Source organism: Capra hircus, chromosome 21, assembly GCF_001704415.2.
Source record: "Capra hircus breed San Clemente chromosome 21, ASM170441v1, whole genome shotgun sequence".
NCBI lineage: Eukaryota > Metazoa > Chordata > Mammalia > Artiodactyla > Bovidae > Capra > Capra hircus.
The window spans coordinates 66110272-66134743 of NC_030828.1; the positions used below are offsets into that span (position 1 = coordinate 66110272).

At 50.5% G+C, this 24472-nt stretch overlaps 1 protein-coding gene across 1 annotated transcript in view; it reads left to right on the forward strand.

Annotated features, from left to right (window-relative positions):
• Window positions 619-24472, forward strand: part of DYNC1H1 (dynein cytoplasmic 1 heavy chain 1) — a 61869-nt gene continuing 38015 nt past the window's right edge. The window contains exons 1-12 of the mRNA XM_018066010.1: window positions 619-1419; window positions 8731-8818; window positions 10742-10915; window positions 11142-11397; window positions 11785-11971; window positions 13475-13746; window positions 13838-14065; window positions 17176-18252; window positions 18898-19077; window positions 20527-20676; window positions 22443-22589; window positions 24077-24217. Of these exons, the coding sequence (XP_017921499.1) occupies window positions 1167-1419; window positions 8731-8818; window positions 10742-10915; window positions 11142-11397; window positions 11785-11971; window positions 13475-13746; window positions 13838-14065; window positions 17176-18252; window positions 18898-19077; window positions 20527-20676; window positions 22443-22589; window positions 24077-24217 (3153 nt within the window). The 5' untranslated portion in view covers window positions 619-1166. The remainder of the gene's footprint in view (window positions 1420-8730; window positions 8819-10741; window positions 10916-11141; window positions 11398-11784; window positions 11972-13474; window positions 13747-13837; window positions 14066-17175; window positions 18253-18897; window positions 19078-20526; window positions 20677-22442; window positions 22590-24076; window positions 24218-24472) is intronic.

Sequence of the window (24472 nt, forward strand, 5' to 3'; positions counted from 1 at the left end):
ACACTCCTTATAATAACTGTCACTTCTAAACCAAGAACTGAGCAGCATGGATTCTGGCCCTTAAGTCATCTCGGTATACCAAAGGAGGTCCAGGAACTGGGCAGGCACTGCAGCCCCTATCCTACCTTGTGTGGCTCCCGAGGCTAAGACCCTCGGAAGGACAGTGCCAGCTCGGGATGCTAGGGGAGCATCACCGCTCTACGCGGACGCTCTCGTGTAGATCTGTCTCTTGGTCCTCGGGGCCTCCTGGGGGTAATCATATTCCCTTTAGCAACCCGGACACACAACAGCTTGGCTTCACCCCACCGTTCAGGTGTCACCTCCTGTGGCTTTCCTGCAGATCTCTCCTGCAGTCAGGCCTCTGTCTTTGCAGAAGCTGGTAGGTACTTGCGCTGGGAATGTCCCTTCCCGAACTCCCTCCTTCTGGCCTAGCAATGTGACACTCCCCTCTTCTCCTCCCCCTCTGAAAAAGATCCCCACTCTCCCTATGTGTGTTCTAAAACAGAGAAAGCTATGTTTTAGCTCGACACATCGTAGTCATTCATTCGTTCAAAGAAAGAGCACAGGTTAAGGGCTTAGAACAACATCAAGCAAGAGATAAGTGCTCTAAACGCGTTAACTGGTTAACACCATTTATTTATGCACTCATTCATTCATTCATTCATTCAACATTGTTGTAAGGTCTCAGGCTCTGTGCTGCTCGCTGAGGCCGCACAAGTGAACAAGATAGGACGGAGTCCCTGACCACCCAGCCGCGCCCCACCAAGTTCCCACCTTCAGGGCTCGAGGTGCGGGGACGGAGGGGGCTCCGCCCAGCGCTGGAACTACGAGTCCCAGAAGGCCGCGCGGTGGCGCCGCCGAGGTCCCCTGCGCGCGTGCGCGACGCCATGACCTAGGCGCCGCGCGAGGCGCCAGTGGCTGCGGCGGGCAGGCGCGCGACGCCGTGACGTAGGCGGCGCACGAGGCGGGGCCGCGGCGGGCGGGGCGGGGACGGCGGGCGGTGGCCTTTAGGGCGGAGCCGGCTCCCGCTCTCCCTCAGTCGGCCGCGGGTAGCGGACGATCGGCCCGCGGCGCCCGTTTCTCTCGCGCGCCGGCTCGCTAGCCCGCTCTCTCTCGGAGTCGCGGCCGCCTCCTCAGCGCTGCGCGCGGGTCCCGAGCGCGGCGCCATGTCGGAGCCCGGGGGCGGCGGCGAGGACGGCTCGGCCGGCCTGGAGGTGTCGGCGGTGCAGAACGTGGCCGACGTGTCGGTGCTGCAGAAGCACCTGCGCAAGCTGGTGCCGCTGCTGCTGGAGGACGGCGGCGAGGCCCCGGCCGCGCTCGAGGCGGCGCTGGAGGAGAAGAGCGCCCTGGAGCAGATGCGCAAGTTCCTCTCGGATCCGCAGGTGCACACGGTCCTGGTGGAGCGCTCCACGCTCAAAGGTGCGGGCCCGCAGCCGCGGGGGCGCACCCCCGGGGACGGAGACCCGCGGGGACAATGGGCTCGCTTTGTCTGCTCGGCCTCTCAAGATGGCCGAGTTGGGTGGAGACGGCGTCTCCCGGGCTGAGCGCGGGCGGAGGCCGCATCCCGGCCTCCGCTGTCACATGAGCTCTTCGGTTTCGGTTTGTGTCCAGGCCGGGCCGGCCTCGGGAGGGATCCCGGCAGGCCGGCCTGGATTGTGGCCCCTTGGGTCGCCAGGATGTAGGGGGAGGGCCCGGCGGACCCCCGCTCCACGTACGGAGGCCCGGGCAGGGACCGTGGCAGCTTCGCTCTCCCCGCGGGGCTTCCTGTGTGCTGGGTTGGACAGCGCACGCAGCTCGGCCTCTTGGACCTCCTGCTGTCCCCTGCCGAGGCGAGGTGCATCTCCCCCCACTTCACAGTCGAGAAAACTTGAAGCCCAGCTGAAATGACTGGTCCAAGGTCACACCAGCTAATCCTCCCGAGACTGGACCCAGCATCTCAAGTTTCCAGTCCGCTTGTTTTCATTCAGACATACCTTGTATTTGTGGAATGCTCCCTGGTGGCTCAGACGGTAAAGCGTCTTCCTGCAATGCGGGAGACCCGGGTTCAATCCCTGGGTGGGGACGATCCTCTGGAGAAGGGAATGGCAACCCACTCCAGTATTCTTGCCTGGGAAAACCCATGGACAGAGGAGCCTGGCAGGTTACAGTCCATAGGGCCACAAAGAGTCGGATACAACTAAGTGACTTCCCTTTCTTTTAAGATGATCCTAAGGATGACCCAGCGGTCTTTGAATCTATTGGGTTGGTCAGAAACTTCCTTCGGATTTTTCCCTAACATCTTATGGATGTTGGGCACGTTTGACCATCTTCAAAGGAGAGGATTCGGGTTAGGCACCATGCTTGCTTTGGCAGCAGGTATACTGAAACAGGTTAGGCACGCAGTGGAGGGACGGGGCGAAAGGTTTGCATATTCCGGCGGTCTCCTCCAGCAGTGAACTCCCTAGAGCAGGGTGGACTCCTCTTGGGAGGGGAGCTAGCCTTCCAGGAGGATTTCCCCTGGATGCTTTGAGACCTTTTGTAGCCAGTGGCCCGAGGGTCTTGACGGTTCAGTATGGGTGTGGCCGGGTGCATCCAGGAACCACGAGGATGAGGACCAGGTAAATAATTCTAGCTTAGTACTGAGGATGGGGCGTTGTCTGGAAGTGCTGGGGGACAAGCTTCTTGTAATCTCAAAAAGCTGTGCTGTCTGCCTCATGGTCCTGTTCCCTGCCCCCTCCCCCCAGACTTATATTTGTATCAGATCATTTGTTTCTTTCAAAGACTTTTCTTACTCAGGAGATGCTTCATTGTAGCATTGGTCTCTGCAGGAGGGTCAGCTAGGGGGAAAGAGAATTTTCCTTAGATCCACAGAGAATGTTCAAAGCCAATAAGCCATCCAGGCATATTTTATGTTATATGAATATTAATGTTGTTTAGGGTTTTCTTTTCTGTTTGAGATTGTTTTCCCACATGGAAACCAACAGTGTTTGAAAAACTTTTTTTGAACTTACTTATTTTTTTTTCTTTAAAGTATATGATCTCAATAGAAAATTAAACAGATAATTAAAATCACCTGGAATCCTTTGACCTAGATATGACCACAGTCAGGCTTTTGGTGTCTGTCTTTGTGGTGGTTTTCAGTGAACATACATTGTTTTATTAAAATACATTTTAATCTGTGTCATTACTGTATTTTGAGTGGCTTGACCTTAGCTAATTCTTGATCATATTTTCATTGCACTGTTTGTGTTTTGAAATCAGTGATTTCTACATTAGGTCTCAGTTTCTTCTTATGGAAAATGAACTGTAAGTTTTGTTCTTTGCTTCTAGGGTTCTCTTTGGTGGTTCACTTTACTCAACCTCTTAGGACTGAACTTTGCTAAAATTATTGGAGGATAACCCTATTTCTGTCAATGCTTTCTGGTGCAAATCACCTCTGTTTTCTTGATGGTCCATTTTCTCCTTTCAGGATCAGGCATCCGAATCTTGGCTCCATAATGACTTGCACTTTTGAACACTGACTAAGGAATGAGACTGTCTAAAATTGAAATCCTACCTCATTCATGAATTTATAAAAGTCCCATAAGTATTTCTAGTAATTCAATCAGCCTGTAACTTATTTTTCACTTACAGGAATCTGAGGGAAAATTATGTGGTCCCATAAGTCCAGTTAGCATCCTGGCTGCATTGGCATAGTTTAGACACAGGCCTAGGCCCAGGTCCCTTAGCAAAAAGACTGTCTGTCTTCCGGGTGTGTTTTTTGAGTTAGTGTTGCCATTTGCTCCTTTAAGCAAATATGAACATCCAGTAGTTATTTACAGTGGAAAAGTAGGCTTCCGTTACAATATTGAGAACAAATCTGAGTGGTTTAAACTGATTAAAGACCACCTACATTGAAGTCATATCATTTATTCAATGAATTTAGAATTTATTTACTTTTACTTTATCTTCCCCTCACATGCCCCCCTTTTTTATGGAAAGAATTTTCTAAACACATAATTGAGTATAAAAGCATTTTTTGTACTGAAGATCGGCCTGTTTCTTTCTCTTTGTTTTGACTGCTGCCTTTAGCTTTAAACTTTTTTGGTAAAGTACAGCACTCCTTACAGTGTAGAAGAAAGGTGGTGAATTTAACAGTTTGTTTCAGGGGCTGCCCCATGCGGTTTGCAGCACCTTAGTTCCCCAGTCAGGATTGAGCCCAGGCCCCTGCAGTTGGGGCTCTGAGTCCTAACCACTGCCCCACCAGGGAAGTTCCTATCAATTTTATTTTGATAGCGAAAAGTTGGTAGGAAAGGGAAGGTTAAATTGTGGCTCCTCGATGTAAAAAGAGAAGTCTCCCTGTGGAAAAGTGTTTTCTTCATAGCATACTTTTGAAAGTATGACCAGGTAGGTGATCATTACGTGATGGGCATTTTATGACGGCAGCGACATTTCTATAGCCTTTTTTACCTGATGCGTTTTTGTTTGAGTTCCATCTCCAGGAGAGGTTGGGTGGTGAAGGCGGGGGAAGGTGAGGATGCTCTGGGGTGCAGCTGCTGGAGCTGGTGGTCCCAGGGCTTGTCTGTGACCAGGCTGGAGCTGGTGGTCCCAGGGCTAGTCTGTGGCCAGGCTGGAGCTGGTGATCCCAGGGCTTGTCTGTGGCCAGGCTGGAGCTGGTGATCCCAGGGCTTGTCTGTGGCCAGGCTGGGGCTGGTGGTCCCAGGGCTTGTCTGTGGCCAGGCTGGGAGCCCGTGCTGTGGGGCTCCGCTTCTGTTGTGCTCCACTCAGGTGTCTTAACCTGGGATGAGACTGAAAACGGTGGCTGCCTTTAGTCCATACTCAGCCTAAACTTGGAATTTTAGTTTTTCCTGACAGACATGGTTGAGGCGGTTTTACCTCCGCTTCGTTAGTGCAGAGCTGGCTGGCAGCTGGAGTATGAAAGAAAGTGGCTTTTACAGGACCCGCCCTCCTAGAGGTGTAGTGGAGGAGAAAGATGTAAGGGGCCTCACTGTCCCGTGCGGGCCCTCGGGCGGTCACAGCAGTCTGCCGCGGGGTGAGTTTGGATGGGCAGTGCTTCAAGGCGAGTGGAATTCGTGTACAGGAGAGGAAAACCAGTCGTCACTTCTTTTTGAAAAGCTAAAAACAAATGAAAATTTCGCCTGCAGAGTATCCGGCTGGAAGCAGCGGGAGAGAGGTAGCCCAGCCCACTCCGTCCTGAGTGAGGAAACTGAAACCACAGGCGTTAAGACCCAGTTAGGAGCAGGATGGTTTGAGGAGGGTTCTGAAACCTAAAAACAATTTCTCTGTTCAGTTCCTTGGTATCCATTAAAAAGGGATGTTCGTCTTTATTTACCTCATAGAGGTTCTTTTCACTTAGTATGAGCCTTAAAAAGCGTTCAGGCTCTTAGGCATTATTAACATTCATTTTTCTGGAAGTGTCAAAATGAGCCCCAGACTTCCCTCAGGTACGAGGGGAATGTGCGGTTTACCCTCCTTTCATAGTCCCAGTGGTGTTGAGTGAAGAGGCTTAGGACTCTGCCCGAGAGTGTCACAGCCTCTGCACAGGACACAGCGTGGACCTGGGGATGACTGGAGAAGGTGCCAGGGGCGTGAAAGGGGAAGAGCCGGAGTGGCCGCTGGAGGAGAAGCGGGGGAGGATATGTGTGCTCACAACTGACCACAGTACTCTGCGATTAGCAGCATGCTGGGGTTTTAAAAGGAAAAGAAGACGACACGAAAAGAGAACCTGGAGCACGCAACAGGTACTCTGGCCAAAGATGAGCGGCCTTCATGCTTGGCTGCGAGGAGGCTTGCCCCGCAGCTGGAGAACGTTGGGAGGGGACGGTGAGCACAGGAGTGACCACGGGCAGGCCAGCCTGGCCTGTCCACCAGACTGCACACACGCGCCCCCTCTACCTGGGAGAGGCGCCGTGAGCCCTAGAGGAGGTGAACGTGGGTCTGCTTGTGTCTCATTCAGCAAGGCGTATTGCTCACCTAAGTCACAGTGTAATGATCGAAATCATTTGTGGTTTGAAATAACAGTCATCTTTCAAAAGAAGGATACACAGAGTAGTGCTTAAAGACATTTTGAACATCTCGAGAAGTATTGATAGACTCTCAGAAGTTAACCAGAGAGATGACCACAGGCCGCTGTAATGTGTATCAGGGTGGCTGGCAGCAGAGGAATTCGAGAGGCGGGCCCAACGCTGTGGGCTGGTATTTCGGTTCCATGCGTATGTTAACAGGCAGCACTATCATTCTGTTGTGTATTCACCAGTGACTGTAGCATCATTAGGAAACTGGCTCAGACTTTACGGCAAGTGGAATATTACCTGGGAAACATGCAGACTGTCTATGTCTCTAACACTGCGGGATTGACAGTCCCTGTTAGGAATTAGCTAGTAAGTGTCTTTCTCTCCTCCAAACAGTTTTTTAAAAATGTTTCTGCAGAAGTAAAATTACTGTTCTTTGGAATATGTAATAATTTATGAAGAGACATACCAATATTTTCTGCTAAAGTTTAAATTGTTTGGCTGTTTACAAAACAAGGTCCTGAGTTCTCCATAATGGGACTCAGACCCACTCAGGCTTCATGTGGTCCTTGTGTTTATGGGGAACAGGGTTAAAAAGCCTAATTCAAAATGTAGTCTTCAGCTGATTACTGACGACTTCCAGCAATTACTGTCATCAGAGGCAGTTCGAGTTTTACAGAGCCGTGGAGGACACCTTGCACACCCTTTTCTGAGGGTGATGTCATGGGGCGTGCCTCCTGCTGCAATGCAGTGTGATTCCAGGGTGGGCTGGGCGGGCCCTGCACAGCCGTCCTGAGAAGGAGACAGAGACGGAGCCGGCTGTGACTCATCGCCTGGCCTCCTGCCCGCCTCCTTTAACCCCGTTCTCAGCGTGCAGGCAACGTGGTTAGATGCTGAGTCCAGTCGGCATGCTTGATTTCATTTATATAGAGGATGATGCTTTGTCCAGGAGGAAGAAATTATTCAAAGTTATTACTGTATTTTTTAATTATGTCAGTAATTTCCTGTGGTAATTATTTTCTGTTTATTGTTGGAGTGTTATTTTAATGACATGTATTTTATGTAACCCATAGAAGAACATTACTGAAAGTTCCAAAAATTGAGGGAAAAAAATATTTCAGAATCCCACCACCCTGACAGCTGCTTTAGTTTGGGAGTATTTCCTTATATTCTCTGTGCTCGCGTTTTACAGACTGCAGTTACGTATTTGGTTGGTTTCAGGCAGTATGATTTATCTGTTGGTATGTCCACGTTTCAGTAGTTAGAAAACTTGATTGGTGTGGGGTTGGTGTTTTTTTTTTTAGGTAGTTGGTAATGTTTCAAAAACAGCTAGGAAGTCCCTGGCACACTAGAATGTTCTGCTGCTCTCTTCTCTTCTCCTTCCTGAAGATATACCAAAAACAACATTTTGGAAGAGTTACTGTCTTCTTGATTAACATACCAATATTTTCTGTGCTTTTAGTGGAATTTTGTATGTCTCATCTTAAAGCTACAGAAGCAAACAGCTTCTGCTCATAGTTTTCAGCGTCTGTAGAACCTTGCAGACCACCTAGTTTAGTACCCAGCCCCTTTCTGATGCTGCCTTTACACTTTACAGATTTGAAGCTGAGGGGGAGAAAAATGCCTTTCCCGAGATCCTTTAGTTAAGTCTGCTGCCTTGCTGTCACACCATGAGTTAGAAGTGAAGGCAAATCGCTTGTACCAAGTCAGATTAATTCTTCCATATTTACTCTTCCTGATGCAGTCACTCCACGTAGTATGTCGTTGCAGAGATAATCTAACTAGCGGGCGTATGCATGTAGTCAGTTAGTGCTAGGTCTAGAGATTTGGATTACTTCCCCTTTTTAAAATTTTTTATATTTTTTCAATTTTGATTTTTAACTCTCTACAAATTTTATTCACGTTCATCTTGAGTTATCGTGGTGTTACATTCCAGTAAGCTTTTCAGAATGCCTGCTGCATTCATAGGTTGACCGCAGAGCAGGCTCTGAAAGTGCTGTAAGGGCAGAGGGGAAGGCCAGGCGAACGCCCCATTGTGACCCTGGGGGCGTTTCTCGGCAGCAGTTTTCTTGATGGAGGGAGGAGGGCAAGCTGTCGACCTGTGAGGACCCCAGGTTTGGGATCAGACTTCTGCATCGTCCCTTTGTCCCTTTCTAGTCACGTGTCTGAAGGCAGTTTACTTACGTACTTTGCTTGGAACAGAAGGATAACAGTCGTCACGCCACCCCGGCAGGGTTGTCGTGAGGGTTAAGCGTATGATGCACTTGACATACTGCCTGTCACATAGGGGGTGCTGAGTGGACAGCCTAGCAGAATACCCTGGGGTGGGGGGGTGGGGGGTGGCCTGCGTGTCAGGAGCTCCTGGGATGGGGCCGCTGGGATGGGGGTGGGGGGAACCTGGCCTTGGTGCGCAGACGCCGCCGGCACTGCCCGAGGCCAGGCCTGCTCTGGGCGTCCGTGCAGTCAGTCTTTCAACTGCCCGGGCATGCCAGCGCACCCCAGTTTACAAACAAGGAAGCAGAGAGGCTGGGAAGTTAAGCACCTTGCCTGGGATCGCACTGCAAATAAGCGCCCGGGTCCGTCGGCACTCAGGAAAAAACGGGTGGAAGCCACGTCACACGGGGTGTAGGTGCCAGGTTGGGGATGGGGTGAGGCTCATCAGGCTCTGAGCAGTTGATAAATTCAATTAAAAATTGAAATATTGACTTTAATTTGATATAATGTCTATTATGATTTGCAGAGGATGTCGGTGATGAAGGAGAAGAAGAAAAAGAATTTATTTCCTATAACATCAACATAGACATTCACTACGGAGTTAAGTCCAATAGGTGAGCAGTGTGAATATACCATTATTTTGGACTATAAAACTTGTGAGAATTAAATGTAAATCCTAATCAAGTCAGAGTTACCAAGAAAACACTCAAAAGATTTCTGCTCTTTAATTCAGTTTCTTGTCTTCGAATTTATCCACTCAAATTAAGAGGATTTCCAAGTCAGTATAAAATTAAAGTATTTTAATTGCCATGTCAGGGCATTAGCCCTTGAGCCACAGTGTATTAATATTAACGTGTCTAATAATGCTCTGAGATTATATCTGAGTTTTCATTATTATAAATAAGTAGCACACATTCATAGGTACAGGTCTGATTCTTGTTAGGATAAATCCCTAAAGATAGCATTACTAGTTCAGATATAGCATCTTTAACACGTTACCAGATTTCTAAAAAGATTGTGCCAATTTTTATTCTAGTAGACTTATTGAAATTCAAATACGTAAAATGTTTATTTTGCATTGGCTTTTTAAAACTTTTTAGTTGGAATAATTTCAAGCTTACCAGAGTTGCCTGGACAGCATATGGTACCTCCCAGATATCAGTTAGCCTTTCCCACGTCCGCATTGTCATTCTTCTCCAGAGCCATCTGAGAGTGAGTCATCAGCAGGCTGCCCCTTTGTCCCTAAACATGCTGCAGCCGTTTCCTAAGAACAGCCACATCCTAGCTCACAGCCTCAGCACAATTCCCAAGTTGCCGAAATTTTAGAACAGTTTACTCTGGGTACAGTGCATACTCGTATTTTCTTAGCACTGTGCCTTGCGGTATTTCTCCCACGATCCAGAATCCAGTTCCGTGTCTTTGATGACACTGGTGTCTTTGCTGAGCACAGACCAGTAGTTTGATGGAGTGCCCTTGCCCTGGGTCTGTCTGTTGCTTCTCCATGGTTACGTTCAAGCTGTGCATTTTTGGCAGGAATACTGTTGTGACTGCGTTCCTTCTCACCGTGTCACAGCAGGAGCTTCACTGATTTTTTAGAATAATAGGAAGTATTGTGTCTAAAGTCCATATACATAATATGAGAACTGGAAAATTCAGATATTGCTTCCCTTGAAGCTGTTGGTTCAGCCACCTTTGAGCACCTGTTCTGTACAAGATAACAGCAGTGGGTGTGCAAAGGAATAAAACATAACTCCTGTTCCCAAGAAGTTCACGGTCTTTGGGGAGGAAGAATGGCAGACACACGACTCACTGTATTACTTGGCAAAGTCTTAGAGGTGCCGAAGACCCTGAAACCTGGAGACTGCTTCTGCTTGGGAAAGGTCCCTTAGAAGAAATGATGCTGGAGTTGGGTTTTGAAGGTTAGCTTGGAGTTTCAGCAGTTGAATATAGGTTTCTGAAGCAACTACAGAAAAACACATGCTGTTTAGAGAACGGGTCATGTAGTTTACAGGGTGTCTCAAGTTGGGTATGGGGTGTGTGGCAGGGGATGAGACTAGAAGAGTTGGTTTAGGCTGGGGGTAAGGGCCTGGAATGTTCCCTCATCACTTTAACCTGCAGGTGACTTTTGTTGTGGTCAAACTGACATGTGATTCGATATCATAAATGAATGGGACAGATTATAATGAGATCAAATTTAAGTTCTTCAAGGCTTGTAGCTTGCAGTTGCTAGGGAAGTTAGTTTTCGTGAGGACAAAATTATGAACTCAACCTCCATTTGAGACAAATTAACTTGGCCTGGTTTCATGGTCACGTGTTATAACCTTAACCTTGATTCCATAGTTCTCACATAGATGAATAAAGAAGAGAAGCAGCATATTTCGCTATTAGAAAAGCAACAATTTATTCTTAACATGATTTTAAAATCAAAACATTCAAATGGGTTTCTAATTTGCATGCACCACAGAGAAGTCTGTAGTCTTGAAGGCTGATGAGGAATGAGGCTGTTGGTTCTAATGTTTCCTTTTCCTTTATTTTAGCTTGGCGTTCATTAAACGAACTCCAGTGATTGATGCAGACAAGCCAGTGTCTTCCCAGCTCCGAGTCCTCACGCTCAGTGAAGACTCGCCCTATGAAACCTTGCACTCTTTCATCAGCAATGCAGTGGCTCCTTTCTTTAAGTCCTACATCAGGGAGTCTGGCAAGGCCGACAGGTAAGAACCAGCTTTCCCTCGTTCGTTTGAGTGTCGTTTCCTTACTGTTCGGAACACGCCTTGGAGAGAATGGTGCAGTGCTCAGGAATCGGGAGGCAAAGCTGGTAAACCCAGGGCTGTGAGTCTGCTGCGTAACGTGCAGCTTCGATATGTGACGGGCCTGAAATGATAGAACCCCTTTGGAGCCGACAGCACACCAAAACTTGAGATGGTTTTGTCTTTTAAGGGACGGTGATAAAATGGCTCCTTCAGTTGAGAAAAAGATTGCCGAGCTTGAAATGGGACTCCTGCACCTGCAGCAGAACATTGAGATTCCAGAGATCAGCCTGCCCATTCATCCGATCATTACAAATGTTGCAAAGCAGTGTTATGAGCGTGGAGAAAAGCCGAAAGTTACAGACTTTGGAGATAAGGTTGAGGACCCGACCTTCCTCAATCAGTTACAGTCTGGAGTGAACCGCTGGATCCGAGAAATCCAAAAGGTAGGAGCACGGTATTGAAAGTATCATGTAAAATGCTTTACGCTTTAATATCTGTGCGAAAACTCGTAAGAATTCTTGTCAAGGAGGTAACTTCTGTGATGCCTGTTGGCTCTCTCTCCTGTTGGTCCCGGGAGTGCTCGGTGGAGGACTAATGTCAGCCCGCATGGAGCAGTCAGGGTACCGTGTGACATGGTTAAGTACCACCCGTGAGACAGCCTTAATCTCAGCTGTCTCAGTCCTTTGGTTCCAAACTAATCCACCTTTTATACAAGGAAGGAAATCGACTTGAAATATTGACCCTAAATTTTAATGTGCATGTTTAGTTAATGATATTTTTCTACCTTTGTTTAAATGCTGAGTACTCTTGAATGTTACTTTGTATTTAAGGTGACCAAACTTGACCGAGATCCAGCCTCAGGAACTGCTTTACAGGAAATCAGTTTTTGGCTAAACTTGGAACGGGCGTTATACCGCATCCAGGAGAAACGAGAGAGCCCGGAAGTTCTCCTGACTCTGGACATCTTGAAACACGGCAAGCGGTTCCATGCCACCGTCAGCTTTGACACGGACACAGGTAAAGACGAGAGCTCGGAGCTCAGAGGCTGATGCAGCGAGCTCTCCGCCTGGGTTTGCGATGGAAAGGGAGAGGTGCGCCGTCTCTCCTGACTGCCTACTCCTTTGCACCTGACCTCGTCTTTCGCCAGCTCTAGGTGATGGAAGTGATCTTCCCACCTACCTCCCTTTCCCTTTAGGGCTTTCGAGAGCAGGAGCCAGTTTCTAGGCCCGAGGATAGGGAGCCCGGGGGGCTCCCCTCCTGTTTCTCAGTTACCTGGTTCCCTGAACAGGCTGTGTTTCTTTCAGTGTATAAGCGTGCTTTTGACAGTCTAGGCAGGAGCGTGGTTTACGTTAGGAAGAAGTTCTTCCCCACAGGGCTGTGGAAGGAGAGCTGGTCAGTGCTTTCTCTTCTGCCATTTACCTGCCCCCCACCCCCTACATTCTCCGCCCTCTTCCCTGTTCTGAACTGTTGTCAAGATGAAGGTGGTTTCTGAATGCACAGCAGGGAGGGTGCCGTTAAATGAGCAGGTGCCAGGCGCACAGATGTGGAGTGCAGGCCGTGGCCAGACCGTGCTGTCCACCAGAGACACGTTAGAACCAGTTACCGGGACAGCAGTTGTCGCCGTGTTCTTTTCCTTCCCCTCCGAAAAGGTTGTGTGCCCGCATTTTAAATGTTAGAGGAGACCTTTCCAGTTCCTATGACCACATTTTATATGCTCACTAAGATATGGACGTTCACTAGTACCGAAATGTGTACCTTGAATCTTTTTTAATGCTTCGAAACCTTTATTTCTTTTCTAATAGATTTCTTTTTTAAAAATCTTATGCAAAAAAAAAAAAAAAATAATCTTATGCCAGAGGAAGTTTTAAAAAAAAAGACCAGGACCCAGGTTTTTCTGTGATCCGTGTCTATAATACACTCCCCCTAACTTGAGCCATGTGTATGAAATTTAAATTTCAGTGTTCTTAATGCTGATAACATTCAAGTTTTACAAAACCAAGGTAGTATTACTAGAATGCTTAGATTGTATAGAAAGCAAACAAAGATGACATCTCTGGGACTACCACTCACAGCCTTTGGAGTGTGCATGAATAGTGACTGGCAGCGTACAATATACCGTCAGTATACAGTATACTGACTGGCACACTTCAAAAGCAAAATTGAGACCGCACTGGCATCACCTGTTAATAACATTGTTTTTTTTCAAACAGCACAATTTCTGTGTTTACTAAATCTTTTGCAGCATCAAAATCTTCCATTGTGAGGATGTATTCTAGTTTACCTAACTAGTATTGGTTTCGCCAAAAAGTTCATTTGGGTTTTTCCATAAGATCTTATGGAACAAACTTTTTGGCCAACCCAATAATTAAACCTAGAAGGAATACTCTTTTACTTCAAAAAAAAAAAAGAGTTGGGGTGTAATTGACATAGAACAGTGTATACTACAGTTGTCTGGCTTCGTGTGAAAGCTATGAAACTGGGAACTTGATGTGAAAAGTATGTAACTGTTTGTTAATCTAGGTCTGAAACAGGCTTTGGAAACGGTGAATGACTACAATCCTCTGATGAAAGATTTTCCTCTGAATGACTTGCTGTCTGCCACCGAGCTGGACAAAATAAGGCAGGCACTTGTTGCAATTTTCACCCATTTGAGAAAGATCCGAAACACGAAATATCCCATTCAGAGGGCACTGCGCTTGGTGGAGGCGATTTCGAGAGACTTGAGTTCTCAGTTACTGAAAGTATTGGGCACTAGAAAGCTGATGCATGTCGCCTACGAAGAATTTGAAAAAGTAAGTTGTAATATATCGGGAAGCCAGCTTTAGGGTATTTCGATGAAAATGTGCTTTAATAATAAGCTTCCCCTCTTAAATTATGTCCCAGGTTATGGTTGCGTGCTTTGAAGTTTTTCAGACGTGGGATGATGAATATGAGAAACTCCAGGTATTGCTGAGAGACATTGTCAAAAGGAAAAGGGAAGAAAACCTCAAGATGGTGTGGCGGATCAACCCTGCTCACAGGAAGCTTCAGGCGCGCCTTGACCAGATGAGGAAGTTCAGACGCCAGCACGAGCAGCTGAGAGCGGTCATCGTCAGGGTCCTGAGGCCACAGGTGTGGCTCACGGTCTGAAAATGCGAGCCTGCAGTGCTTGAATGACTGTCCCTCTCTCTTTTTTTGCAGTCAGCTACCTGTTTCTCTTTTACACTGTGAAGTGCGTCTCTGGCTCCATTTTCATCTGTCACTGTCATCTTGAAGATAATAGCGTTTGAGTTCAAATCTTTAACATTCTCTATCCATTCATTCCCATCCCCAAACTGCATGGACCCGAGACCCAAACCTCCTGGGTTTCCCTCCTAATTCAGCTGTTGACCTCGCCATCTGACTGAGCTCATTGTTTTACTCTTTTCCTCAGACTCCTTATGTGTAAAATGTGGTAATAATTGCGTTTGGCTCAGATTTATTGAAACAATTAAATGACCCCTTTTCTTTCTTCATGCTTTTTTTTTTCTCTCTTCTCAATTCACCACTTTTTTGAGCACTGCTTTTCTCCCTTTGAACAATCCAGTCCAGAAATAGCAGGCGGATTGATAACACGTGTAGGTAGATGAATTGGTAAATGGATAGACACGTGCTAAAGCCAATAGCCAGTGTTAATCATAGGCTCTCGGTGGGGTCTTTCGTGTGTGTGTGTTTAGGATTCTCTCGGCCTTCCTGTAGTTGGAGAATTCTGGAGTAGTTGGGATGGGCGATCCGGTCTGGAAGCCTTGCATCTCGGTTCATTCTCTGTGAGGAGTGCCTGCCACCCAGGGTGGAGCGGGTTGCTAAGGAGTGCTTGGTGTCTTCTCGACTCCTGCAGTCCCGATCCATGTGCACACGTGTGCGCGTGTTGGTTTTACGTGTTAACCCTTTACTGTGTTCGTGAGAGACTTGACTGGGACTGATTTGTCTTAGCTTAGGGTGTCTCAGCCCTTTGTTGCATGTCCTTCTCAGATATCCCTGTTTTAAAACATCATTGTCTACTTTCCATTTGTAAACCATGTGGTGTCTGCTGCCTTTTTGTTTGTAAAGTGCGTAGTAAGCTCATGTGTGCAGGCGTGCATTCTCAGGATGGTCTTATTGGAGGATTAGTCTGTTCACATTTAACGTCATTATTGATAAGTTTGGATTGAGAGCTGCTGTTTGCTAGAGACCTAACAGCTATATTTCTTTGAATTTTCTTTTTTAGTGTTTCCTGTAGGGATCACTTGGTCTCTAATTTATCGTGAGATACGCAATGCTGACTGAACCTCATAATCAATATAGATCTGTTTCCTCCTGCTTGTCATGTCTACAGCAAGAGAAATAATGCTGTCCTTACAATGCATCTGTATCACATACGTTACTAGTACGTGGTATTACTGTTACATATATTATAAACCCAGCACTACAGCGTTATAAGTTAAGCAGTCACATATATCTTAGAAGAATCAGCAGGTGAGAAGAAAAATAATGACATCTTTTCCATTTGTCCCCGATTTGTATCTTCTAGTTCTCTTCATTTCTTTCTGCGGGCTGTTACCTCTGCCGTCTTCTCTCTGTAGCCTGAAGAAATTCTTTGCCATTTCTTGTCCCATAGGTTTGCTGGCAACACTCTCGTATTTGAAGGCTAGTTTCACTGGTTAGAGGAGTTTAGGTGGACAGCAGGCTGTAAATGTGTCCAGGCTTTTCACTCTTGCAGGGCTCCCCAGGCCTCCTGCGTGTGTGTAGTTTGCTGCGTGGGCCCTTGCCAGGCTGTCTTTTCCAGAACGCCCCCTTTATTTGTTTCCTGAATTTCAGGTGCTAGGTCTTCCTTGCTGCGTGGGCTTTTCTCTAGTTGTGGCGAGTGGGGGCGACCTCCTGTTGCCGCGTGTGAGCATCTCGTCGCGGTGGCGTCCCTTGTTGTGGGGCACAGGTTCTGGGGTGCCCGGGCTTCAGCAGTTGCCGCTTCCGGGATCTAGAGCGCTGGCTCTGTAGGTGCGGTGCTGGGCTTGGTGGCTCTGCAGCATGTGGGGTCTTCTGGAGCAGTGCAGGCAGATTCTTACTCCCTCGGCCGCCAGGGGAGTCCCCAGAACCCCCTGCTGTAAGCTGCCCTTCCGCTCCCCCCTGCAGAGCTGCGAGTCTTCCTGCCTGGGCTGGGGTGGGAGCACCCCAGGCCGGGCTCACTGCCCTCACCTGACATCAGCACACCTCAGGGTGTCAGCTGCCTTCGGTTGTTGTCCGTTGTCCTAAAATGGCTGTTTAATCATTTTGTCCAGTTTTTGCTCCTATAATGCCATTGCCAGGAGTTCTCAGAATGTTTTTAAATACATAAAATAAAAGGCACAGGTTTACAAAGAAACATTTGTCCACAGTTTTGAAGTTATGATCGGTGGACAGTAATCTGTGTGCTTCTCCATGAACACGTAAAAGGGCAAGACAGGCCTGATAGCATGATTCTGAAGTAGTGAACGTAAACAAGCTCTCAGGATTACAGTACAGCTGTCGTGTGACGTGGAAGGATTTATTGATGACAAAGGGCACTGGGGACAGCTATAACTGTTGCCTACATTCATGACTGAAGAAAATGCTAAATTTAATTAGGCTTAGTGAAAATGATTTTCTCCAAATAAATTCACAGACTGTCTGAACTTCATGTGTGGCGTCTATGGACCCCAAATCAAGCCCCCTGCCTGGCGGTGTAATTCCGTGAGAGTGGGCGTGAGCTGTGCCCGGGGGTCTGCCGCGTCCCGAGGCACAGGGCCTGTGTGCTCTGCTGTCCGTCCAGGAGCGTTCAGGGGACTGAGCAGGACCCTCTCAGTTACTGTCATGCTTGACCTGTCCCTCTGCTGCAGTGTGGACCCTGGGCGGTGATCTGAAGTTTTAGAAATAAAAATGAGAAGTGTATTGGATACTGACTTTGTACGTACCACTCCTGTGAAGTCCTGAGCTTTCCAGTGCAGTTTGAGGGAAGAACCACAAACCCAAAACACATATTTTTTTTTTTTTTAGCTTCTTCAGCCACAAAACTACTGTCTGAAGGTCTTTACAGCAGAGTTAAAACGTGCAGTGTCGTGTCTTACACGGTCTCGACTTGTGGTTGTAAAGTGTTTGACTAAACGTTAGGCTTACGTGGTGGACTGGTCATCTTGCGTGGTGTGTGCTACTCAACGAGATAAAAGTCTTCCCCTTGGCAGACCTGTTTTCTTCCAAACCCTCTCCTCCAGGTCACAGCAGTTGCACAGCAGAACCAGGGAGAGGTGCCTGAGCCCCAGGACATGAAAGTGGCCGAGGTTCTCTTTGACGCTGCCGACGCGAACGCCATAGAGGAAGTCAACCTGGCTTACGAGAACGTCAAGGAAGTGGACGGGCTGGACGTCTCCAAGGAGGGCACGGAGGCCTGGGAGGCCGCAATGAAGAGATACGATGAGAGAATCGACAGGGTGGAGACTCGGATCACCGCGCGCCTGCGAGACCAGCTCGGCACGGCCAAGAACGCCAATGAGATGTTCCGGATCTTCTCCAGGTTCAACGCGCTGTTCGTCCGGCCTCACATTCGCGGGGCTATCCGCGAGTACCAGACGCAGCTGATCCAGCGTGTGAAGGACGACATCGAGTCTCTTCACGACAAGTTCAAGGTCCAGTACCCGCAGAGCCAGGCGTGTAAGATGAGCCACGTGCGCGACCTGCCGCCGGTGTCCGGCTCCATCATCTGGGCCAAGCAGATCGACCGGCAGCTGACGGCCTACATGAAGCGCGTGGAGGACGTGCTGGGCAAGGGCTGGGAGAACCACGTGGAGGGCCAGAAGCTGAAGCAGGACGGGGACAGCTTCCGCATGAAGCTCAACACACAGGAGATCTTTGACGACTGGGCCCGCAAGGTGCAGCAGCGCAACCTGGGCGTGTCGGGCCGCATCTTCACCATCGAGAGCACGCGCGCCCGGGGCCGCGCCGGCAACGTCCTCAAGCTGAAGGTCAACTTCCTCCCCGAGATCATCACCCTCTCCAAAGAAGTGCGAAACCTCAAGTGGCTCGGCTTCCGCGTCCCGCTGGCGATCGTGAACAAGGCTCACCAGGCGAACCAGCTGTACCCATTCGCCATCTCACTGATCGAGAGTGTGCGGACCTATGAGCGCACGTGTGAGAAGGTGGAGGAGCGGAGCACCATCTCCCTGCTGGTGGCGGGCCTGAAGAAGGAGGTGCAGGCGCTAATCGCCGAGGGCATCGCCTTGGTGTGGGAGTCCTACAAGCTCGACCCCTACGTGCAGCGCTTGGCGGAGACGGTCTTCAACTTCCAGGAGAAGGTACGTGCCGCTTCCGTCTTCCCTGTCCCGGAGGGTGGCTCGGTTAGCAGTTAGCTCTCCACAGAGGTCGCCCACGGTCCCGACAGCTCAGGGCCACATCCGCCGAGCAGGAGAAGGAGGCCTTCCCGTCACCGGGCTGTTGGATGGTGTGGGGGCTTTAGGGAGGCCATTCAGTGACAGTCCCTGTTGCTAGGGAGCCAGGGAAGAGATGAAGGGTACTAGAGCTTCGTTACTGATAAAGCTGCCTGGACAGTGGGCTGGCGGTCGGCCCGCCCCCGACCTGGCCCTCCTCCCCAGACCCCCGCCCGGCTGCGCCGCGGTCGCCTCCTGGCCCTGCTTCTGCCTTGGCAGGCAGGGCGGAGTCTGCTGGGCTGGCGTTCGGCTTGCTCCTGGAGAGGGAAGGTGCGGAGCAGCGCGCATTGATGTCCTGCTCCCACATGTGCAGGCAGAGGGCGCCTTCCCGCCGGTGTCCATACCTTTCCCCTCCCTCCTCGGAGACAGGCGGGGTGTGGTGTCAGGCCAGCACGCAGGGTTAGTGCTCTGAGGAAGAACTTCTCTGCCTGGGACGTTCATTGAGAAGAATGTACACAAGATAAAGGCCTGGGGTGAGCTGGTGATTGAAATGCGAACCGCACCCCCCTTTAGGTGGACGATCTGCTGATCATTGAGGAGAAGATAGACCTGGAAGTCCGCTCCCTGGAGACGTGCCTGTACGACCACAAGACTTTCTCCGAGATCCTGAACAGAGTGCAGAAGGCCGTGGACGACCTCAACCTGCACTCCTACTCCAACCTGCCCATCTGGGTCAGCAAGCTGGACATGGAGGTAGGTGGCGCCGGCTGCACGTGGCGTTGTCCGCTGTCTGCACGGGGGTGGCCCCGGTCCACAAGTCTGTTAGGTCGTCCCTGAAAAGCTCGTTTCCGTGGCAGTTTTCAGTGACCGTGACCATCCAGTTCTTTCCAGAAATCCCTGCAGCTGACAGTAGAGCCGAACTGCGGCAGTGCTGCGGGCACCCTCCTCCTGCGCCGGGAGCAGGGAGCTCTGGGGGAGGAGAGGAGTGCGCTCTGTTTTCCGGGAGTGCGACAACCTCCTGCAGCCCGTCTGCTCTGCTCGCGATTGAGGTGGCTCTCCAGGCTGCCTTCTCTGGCCGCCTGTCTCCCTCCACCAGCCCCCCAGCATCCACGCACCTCTTGTTCCTGGCTTAGAGGATCTTGGCTCACCCTTGTGGGGTGGGTGTTGGCAGCACACTTAGCACCCCATGTGGCTTTCTCGTCAGCGGGTGTCAGAGCAGCCGTGAAGTCTCCAGAAGCAGGGAGGGTGCTTTATGGCAGGGGCCACTCAATGGACAGGTGGCCGCTGGTCACTTCTGAAGTTGTGTGTGGGTCACAGGTGTTTCCTTCTAAAGTGGATTAGTAAAATGCAGCGATTGCTCCAATGGCCCTGAACAGAGCAAACGTTCAGAAGCCCCAGTCTTCTGAATCGAGTGCAAGCCCCAGGTTTTCTCAGGCTGCCCCCGCAGCATTCCCAGGATGCTTGAGTGGCTCACAACGAGGGGGACTCTAAGCAAGATGTACGGACACCCTAGTCCTTGAAATCTCACAGATGAGAGATTTCTGACTTCCTTCTTCACTTGAGGTTTACTGTGGTGATCATTTTACAAATAGGTATACATATTGCATCCTTATGTTGTACATCCAAAACTAATGTTGTAGTCAGTTACTGAAGGCAGGAGGCGAAGGGGGTGGTAGAGGATGAGATGGATAGGTAGCATCACTGACTCGATGGACTGAGTTTGAGCGAACTCCAGGAGATAGTGAAGGACAGGGAAGCCTGGTGTGCTGCAGTCCGTGGGGTCACAAAGAGTCAGACATGACTTAGCAACTGAACAGCAACAATAACAAAATCACTTGTGCCTCGATTTGAAAGAGAAAATGGCTTCACCTGCAAATTCCAGTTTCCTGGTTTTGTACCCAAGGCTGGTGTTGGTCTCTGCATTTTCTGTTGCACTGAGCACATATCAAGGCCTTCACCACACCTGCGCGTTTGTGCTCTGCTTGTCGCTTATGAGTGGGAGTCCGCAGGTGGAGAGCACAGTCAGCCTAGTTGGTCAGTGACCCGAGGCTGGAGGGTGAAGACGTGAGGTTGAGGAGCCGGGGGTGAAGGCTTGTGGTCAGGAGCAATTCGTCCTGGGCCTGAAACAGCGGTTTTCTGCCAATACGCTCTGCGAGCTAACTTTGGGAGAAACACTGTTCTTGGGACATGTTCTCTCTGTAGATTGAAAGGATACTGGGCGTCCGGCTGCAAGCTGGCCTGAGAGCTTGGACGCAGGTGCTCCTTGGACAAGCGGAGGATAAAGCGGAGGTTGACATGGATACAGATGCCCCTCAAGTTAGTCACAAGCCTGGAGGAGAGCCAAAGATCAAGGTGAGTGTCTCCCCGGGCAGCCGGTTCCGCAGTAAATAAAGCGCCAGTGAAAAAGCCACTGCGGTAGGCAGACCTGGGCCCGGTCAGCGTCCCGGGGTGACGTGAGCTGCGGAGGAGGCTCTTCACCCTGTGCTCCTCCCGCCACCATCCACGAGGGCAGCACCAGGCAGACCCCAGAGGAGGGCCGTTCTGCAGAGAGCACCCCAAGTGCCAAGGCCTGAGAGAAAGGCGGGAAAAGCTGAGTGTTGCAGAGTGGAAGGGATTGAAGGGTTGTGGCCTCTGACTGAGGTGGTGTCCTGTGAGACCCTGGGAAGTCTGACTGGAGGCCACGGGGTCACGGAGCCCCCACGACTGAGCCACTGAACGATGGACCGGCGCTCATGTCTTTGTTTTGGTAACGACACCACTCAAGAGGAGGCCGAAGAGGGTGCATACCTTTCCTCTTCATGCCTGCCTTAGAACTCTGCTCTACGTCAAAAACAGTTTCAGAAACACGCGGGGGTTAATTTTTTCATTTATTTGGCTGTGCCGGGGCTTGGTTGCGGGGCGTGGGGTCTCCCTTTTGGTGCAGGCTTGGCAGTTGAGCTCACGGCTGAGTTATTTGTGGGGTCTTAGTTCCCCCACCGCGGAGCATTGGAAGGTAGATCCCTAACCACTGGACCACCGGGGAAGTCCCAGCTTTATTTATTTATTTATTTATTTATTTATTTTTCCTTAATGGAAAATAAAACTTGGAAATCTACACCGGGGGACAAATTTCTGTGCTCCTAGGATGTACGTAGGAATTAATTTGAAGAACTGAATATAATGGTCTGCTGTAAGTACAAGTTCAGACTGTGACCCTGAAATGTCAGTTTTAATAAAAATCTGAGTAGAATTCTCCCGGAAGGGCGCGGGAGCACCCTGGACAGCAGCCCTCGTCTCCAGGCGGCCGTTCCCGTCGTGTGAAGGAGGGCCCTACTGGGGCCTGGCAGGCTTTCCAGAAAGTTCCCTTTAAACTCTGCAGGTTAACCCAGGTGCTGGTTAGACACGCATCCACCTTACCCTGATGCGTTGAGCCATACTTTAGTTCTGTGTGGTCGACAGTATTTGTGTTCTCTTTACCAGTGAAAGTCCCCAAATCAGAAGCCTGGTAGAAGTGGGCAAGTAGAAACTTTGATCTGAGAGAAACAGTTGGCATTTTTTTTTTTCCTACCCAGATTCCATGTTTTCTTTTAATACTTACAATGTTTTAACTTCTGAATATTATAGATATTCATCCCCAGAGCATACTTTTTAAAAGAAATTACCGAGACGCAGAAACGCAGGTGAGGGTGTCTGAGTTGATCGGATGTGCAGTGGAGACTGAGCTGGAGTCCTTAAACTCGCTGAAAGCGCTGGCGGGCGGCACAGACTGCTCCCAGCATGCGAGCCTACACCAGCCAGGTCGGCCTGTGTCACTGCTTTCTCAGGCCGCAGGGTCCTCACGCCCCGAGATCCTCACACGCATCAGATCCCATGGCGCTTTGCTGAGCGCCGGTTGTGTGTCTGATACCTGGGCACTGGGCGCCCAGGAGGAACCCATGCAGAGCTGCCCTCTGACCGCCTCCGGGTCCTTGGGGAGGGCTGCAGACCAAACATGAGCTCACAGAAGGCCGGATCTGTTAGTAACAGACTTTGTGGTTCACACAGAACTAGTGTAATGATTCAGAGAGAGAAAATGGTATATTTTAAAGCCCTTGAACTGAAATAGACTGCTGAGTCAAAACGACACCTTTGCTTTCCAGAACGTCGTTCACGAGCTTAGGATCACCAACCAGGTCATCTATTTGAACCCACCCATCGAGGAGTGCAGGTACAAGCTGTACCAGGAGATGTTCGCCTGGAAGATGGTGGTGCTGTCTCTCCCCCGGATCCAGAGCCAGCGGTACCAGGTGAGTGCCCACAAGGAAGCCCTGGACCTCAGCTCACCGCTTTGTCAGCTCAGCGCTCTGGTGGAACGCTGGACGGGGAGCGATGTGACCCAACGCTTGCCCCATAGTTACTGCTCCGCACAGTCCCAGGTGTGTCTCTTGTCTGAGTGGTGCGCGTAGCTACGTTCTCTCTCCTTCCTCCTCTGGGGCCTGGTCTTCGCTCCCGGCTCCCCCAGCTCTCCCTGCACCTCGCCGGCCCGTCCACGCCACTGGTTCCTGCGTGTTCCATGCCTGCCCCACCCTGCCCTCTGTGCCCCGTCTGGGCTGCTGGCCCTGTGCGCTCCTGCCTCGTCTGGTCCTTACCCTGAACTCCACGTGCTGGTCCTGCCGCCGCCTCGCGGCTCCACGTGGCCACCTGCAGACGTCCCCTCCCTCAGACCTGCGTCTCCCCGTCTTCTCTTCCCCGGCCTCTGACCTGCTCAGATCTTGAGGTCAGCCTGGACGCCCACTGTCTCCATCTTCAGAATTTACCCTGGTCTCTTTCTTGTGGCGTCCAGTGCTGTGGTCATGCAGGGTACATCTCACCCCCCTAGGCCTAGGTAAGCCCCCTCCTCACTGGTCTCTGTCTGCTCTTGCCCCTCTAAAAGCTGCTGTCAGCGCAGCAGCCCAGAGTACCTCTTAGGTGTGTGTTGACCCCGACGCTGCTTTTTCGGGGGCCTGGTAACGGCTTCCTGTCTAGCCCACCACGGGGGCCCATACGTGCCGCTCTGCCGCCTGCCCCTCCCCCCCGGCTCTGCTGCAGCATGCTGGCCCCACCCGTCCTCACACGGGCCAGATGGACCCTGGCCCCCAGGGCCTCTGCCCTTGCTCATCCCCTGCCCCCGAGGCTGCCTTGCCGCCCGCAGCTCTGCCAGGGGTCACCTCTGTGAGGCCTCCTGCGCCTCCCTGTGTGAAATCCGTCCTGCCCCCGCACTCCTTCCCCACCCCGTTTCTCCACAGCCCTGCCCGCCTTCTGACGGCCTGTGTATTTTGCTTTTCCCTCGGTCGTCTTCCCTTCCCCCGCAGAACCTAAGTCTGTGCCAGCAGAGGCCTTTGTCTGCTCACAGCACCTGCAGCAGTGCCCGGCCTGCGACCGGCCCGCAGGTTGTTGACCCCGATGAGTGACTGTGCACGCTGGTGTTCACGCTTGGTGGTGGTCGCTCGCTCCCTGAGGTGACACCCTCAGTCCCGCCCGCTGGGATGAGAGGCTCGGGTCTCGTGGGGCCCCCTCTGGGCACCCCGGTCCCCGCTCCTGGGGCACGCTTGCTCAGACAGGGACGCCACACCTTCTAGCTCGTGGCTGATGCTCCTTTCCTTGGTTTGATGAGTTAGGCTACCTGTGACCGGGATGAGTGAACGTTATCCCTTAAGTACCATTTCTTTCAGTTTACTTCAACGCCGTGAAAGGCAGCTGAGGGTCACATTTCTATACGCACTCCCTGCATTCACCTCCGCCTTTGTTCCATTAGGTGGGCGTCCACTATGAACTGACGGAAGAAGAGAAGTTCTACCGGAACGCCCTGACGCGGATGCCGGACGGCCCCATGGCCCTGGAGGAGTCCTACTCTGCAGTCATGGGCATCGTCACCGAGGTCGAGCAGTACGTCAAGGTGAGGTGCTCCTCTCACTCCGGTGCGTGTGTGATCTGTCCTAGATGCAAGTGTGAGCTTGAATGAATGTGGAGCTAAGAAGTCTTGACCAAACGTAATGCGATTTATGAGGTAATATTTGCTATTTGAAAGCAAGGAGTGAATGGTAAAATGAACCTTCTGGGATATTAATCCTTTTGGAGAGCAGAAAACTCTATTCTCTTTTGGTTGGGAGACCGAGCGTTTGGAATGAGTTTTTTCCTAACAGCGATGAAG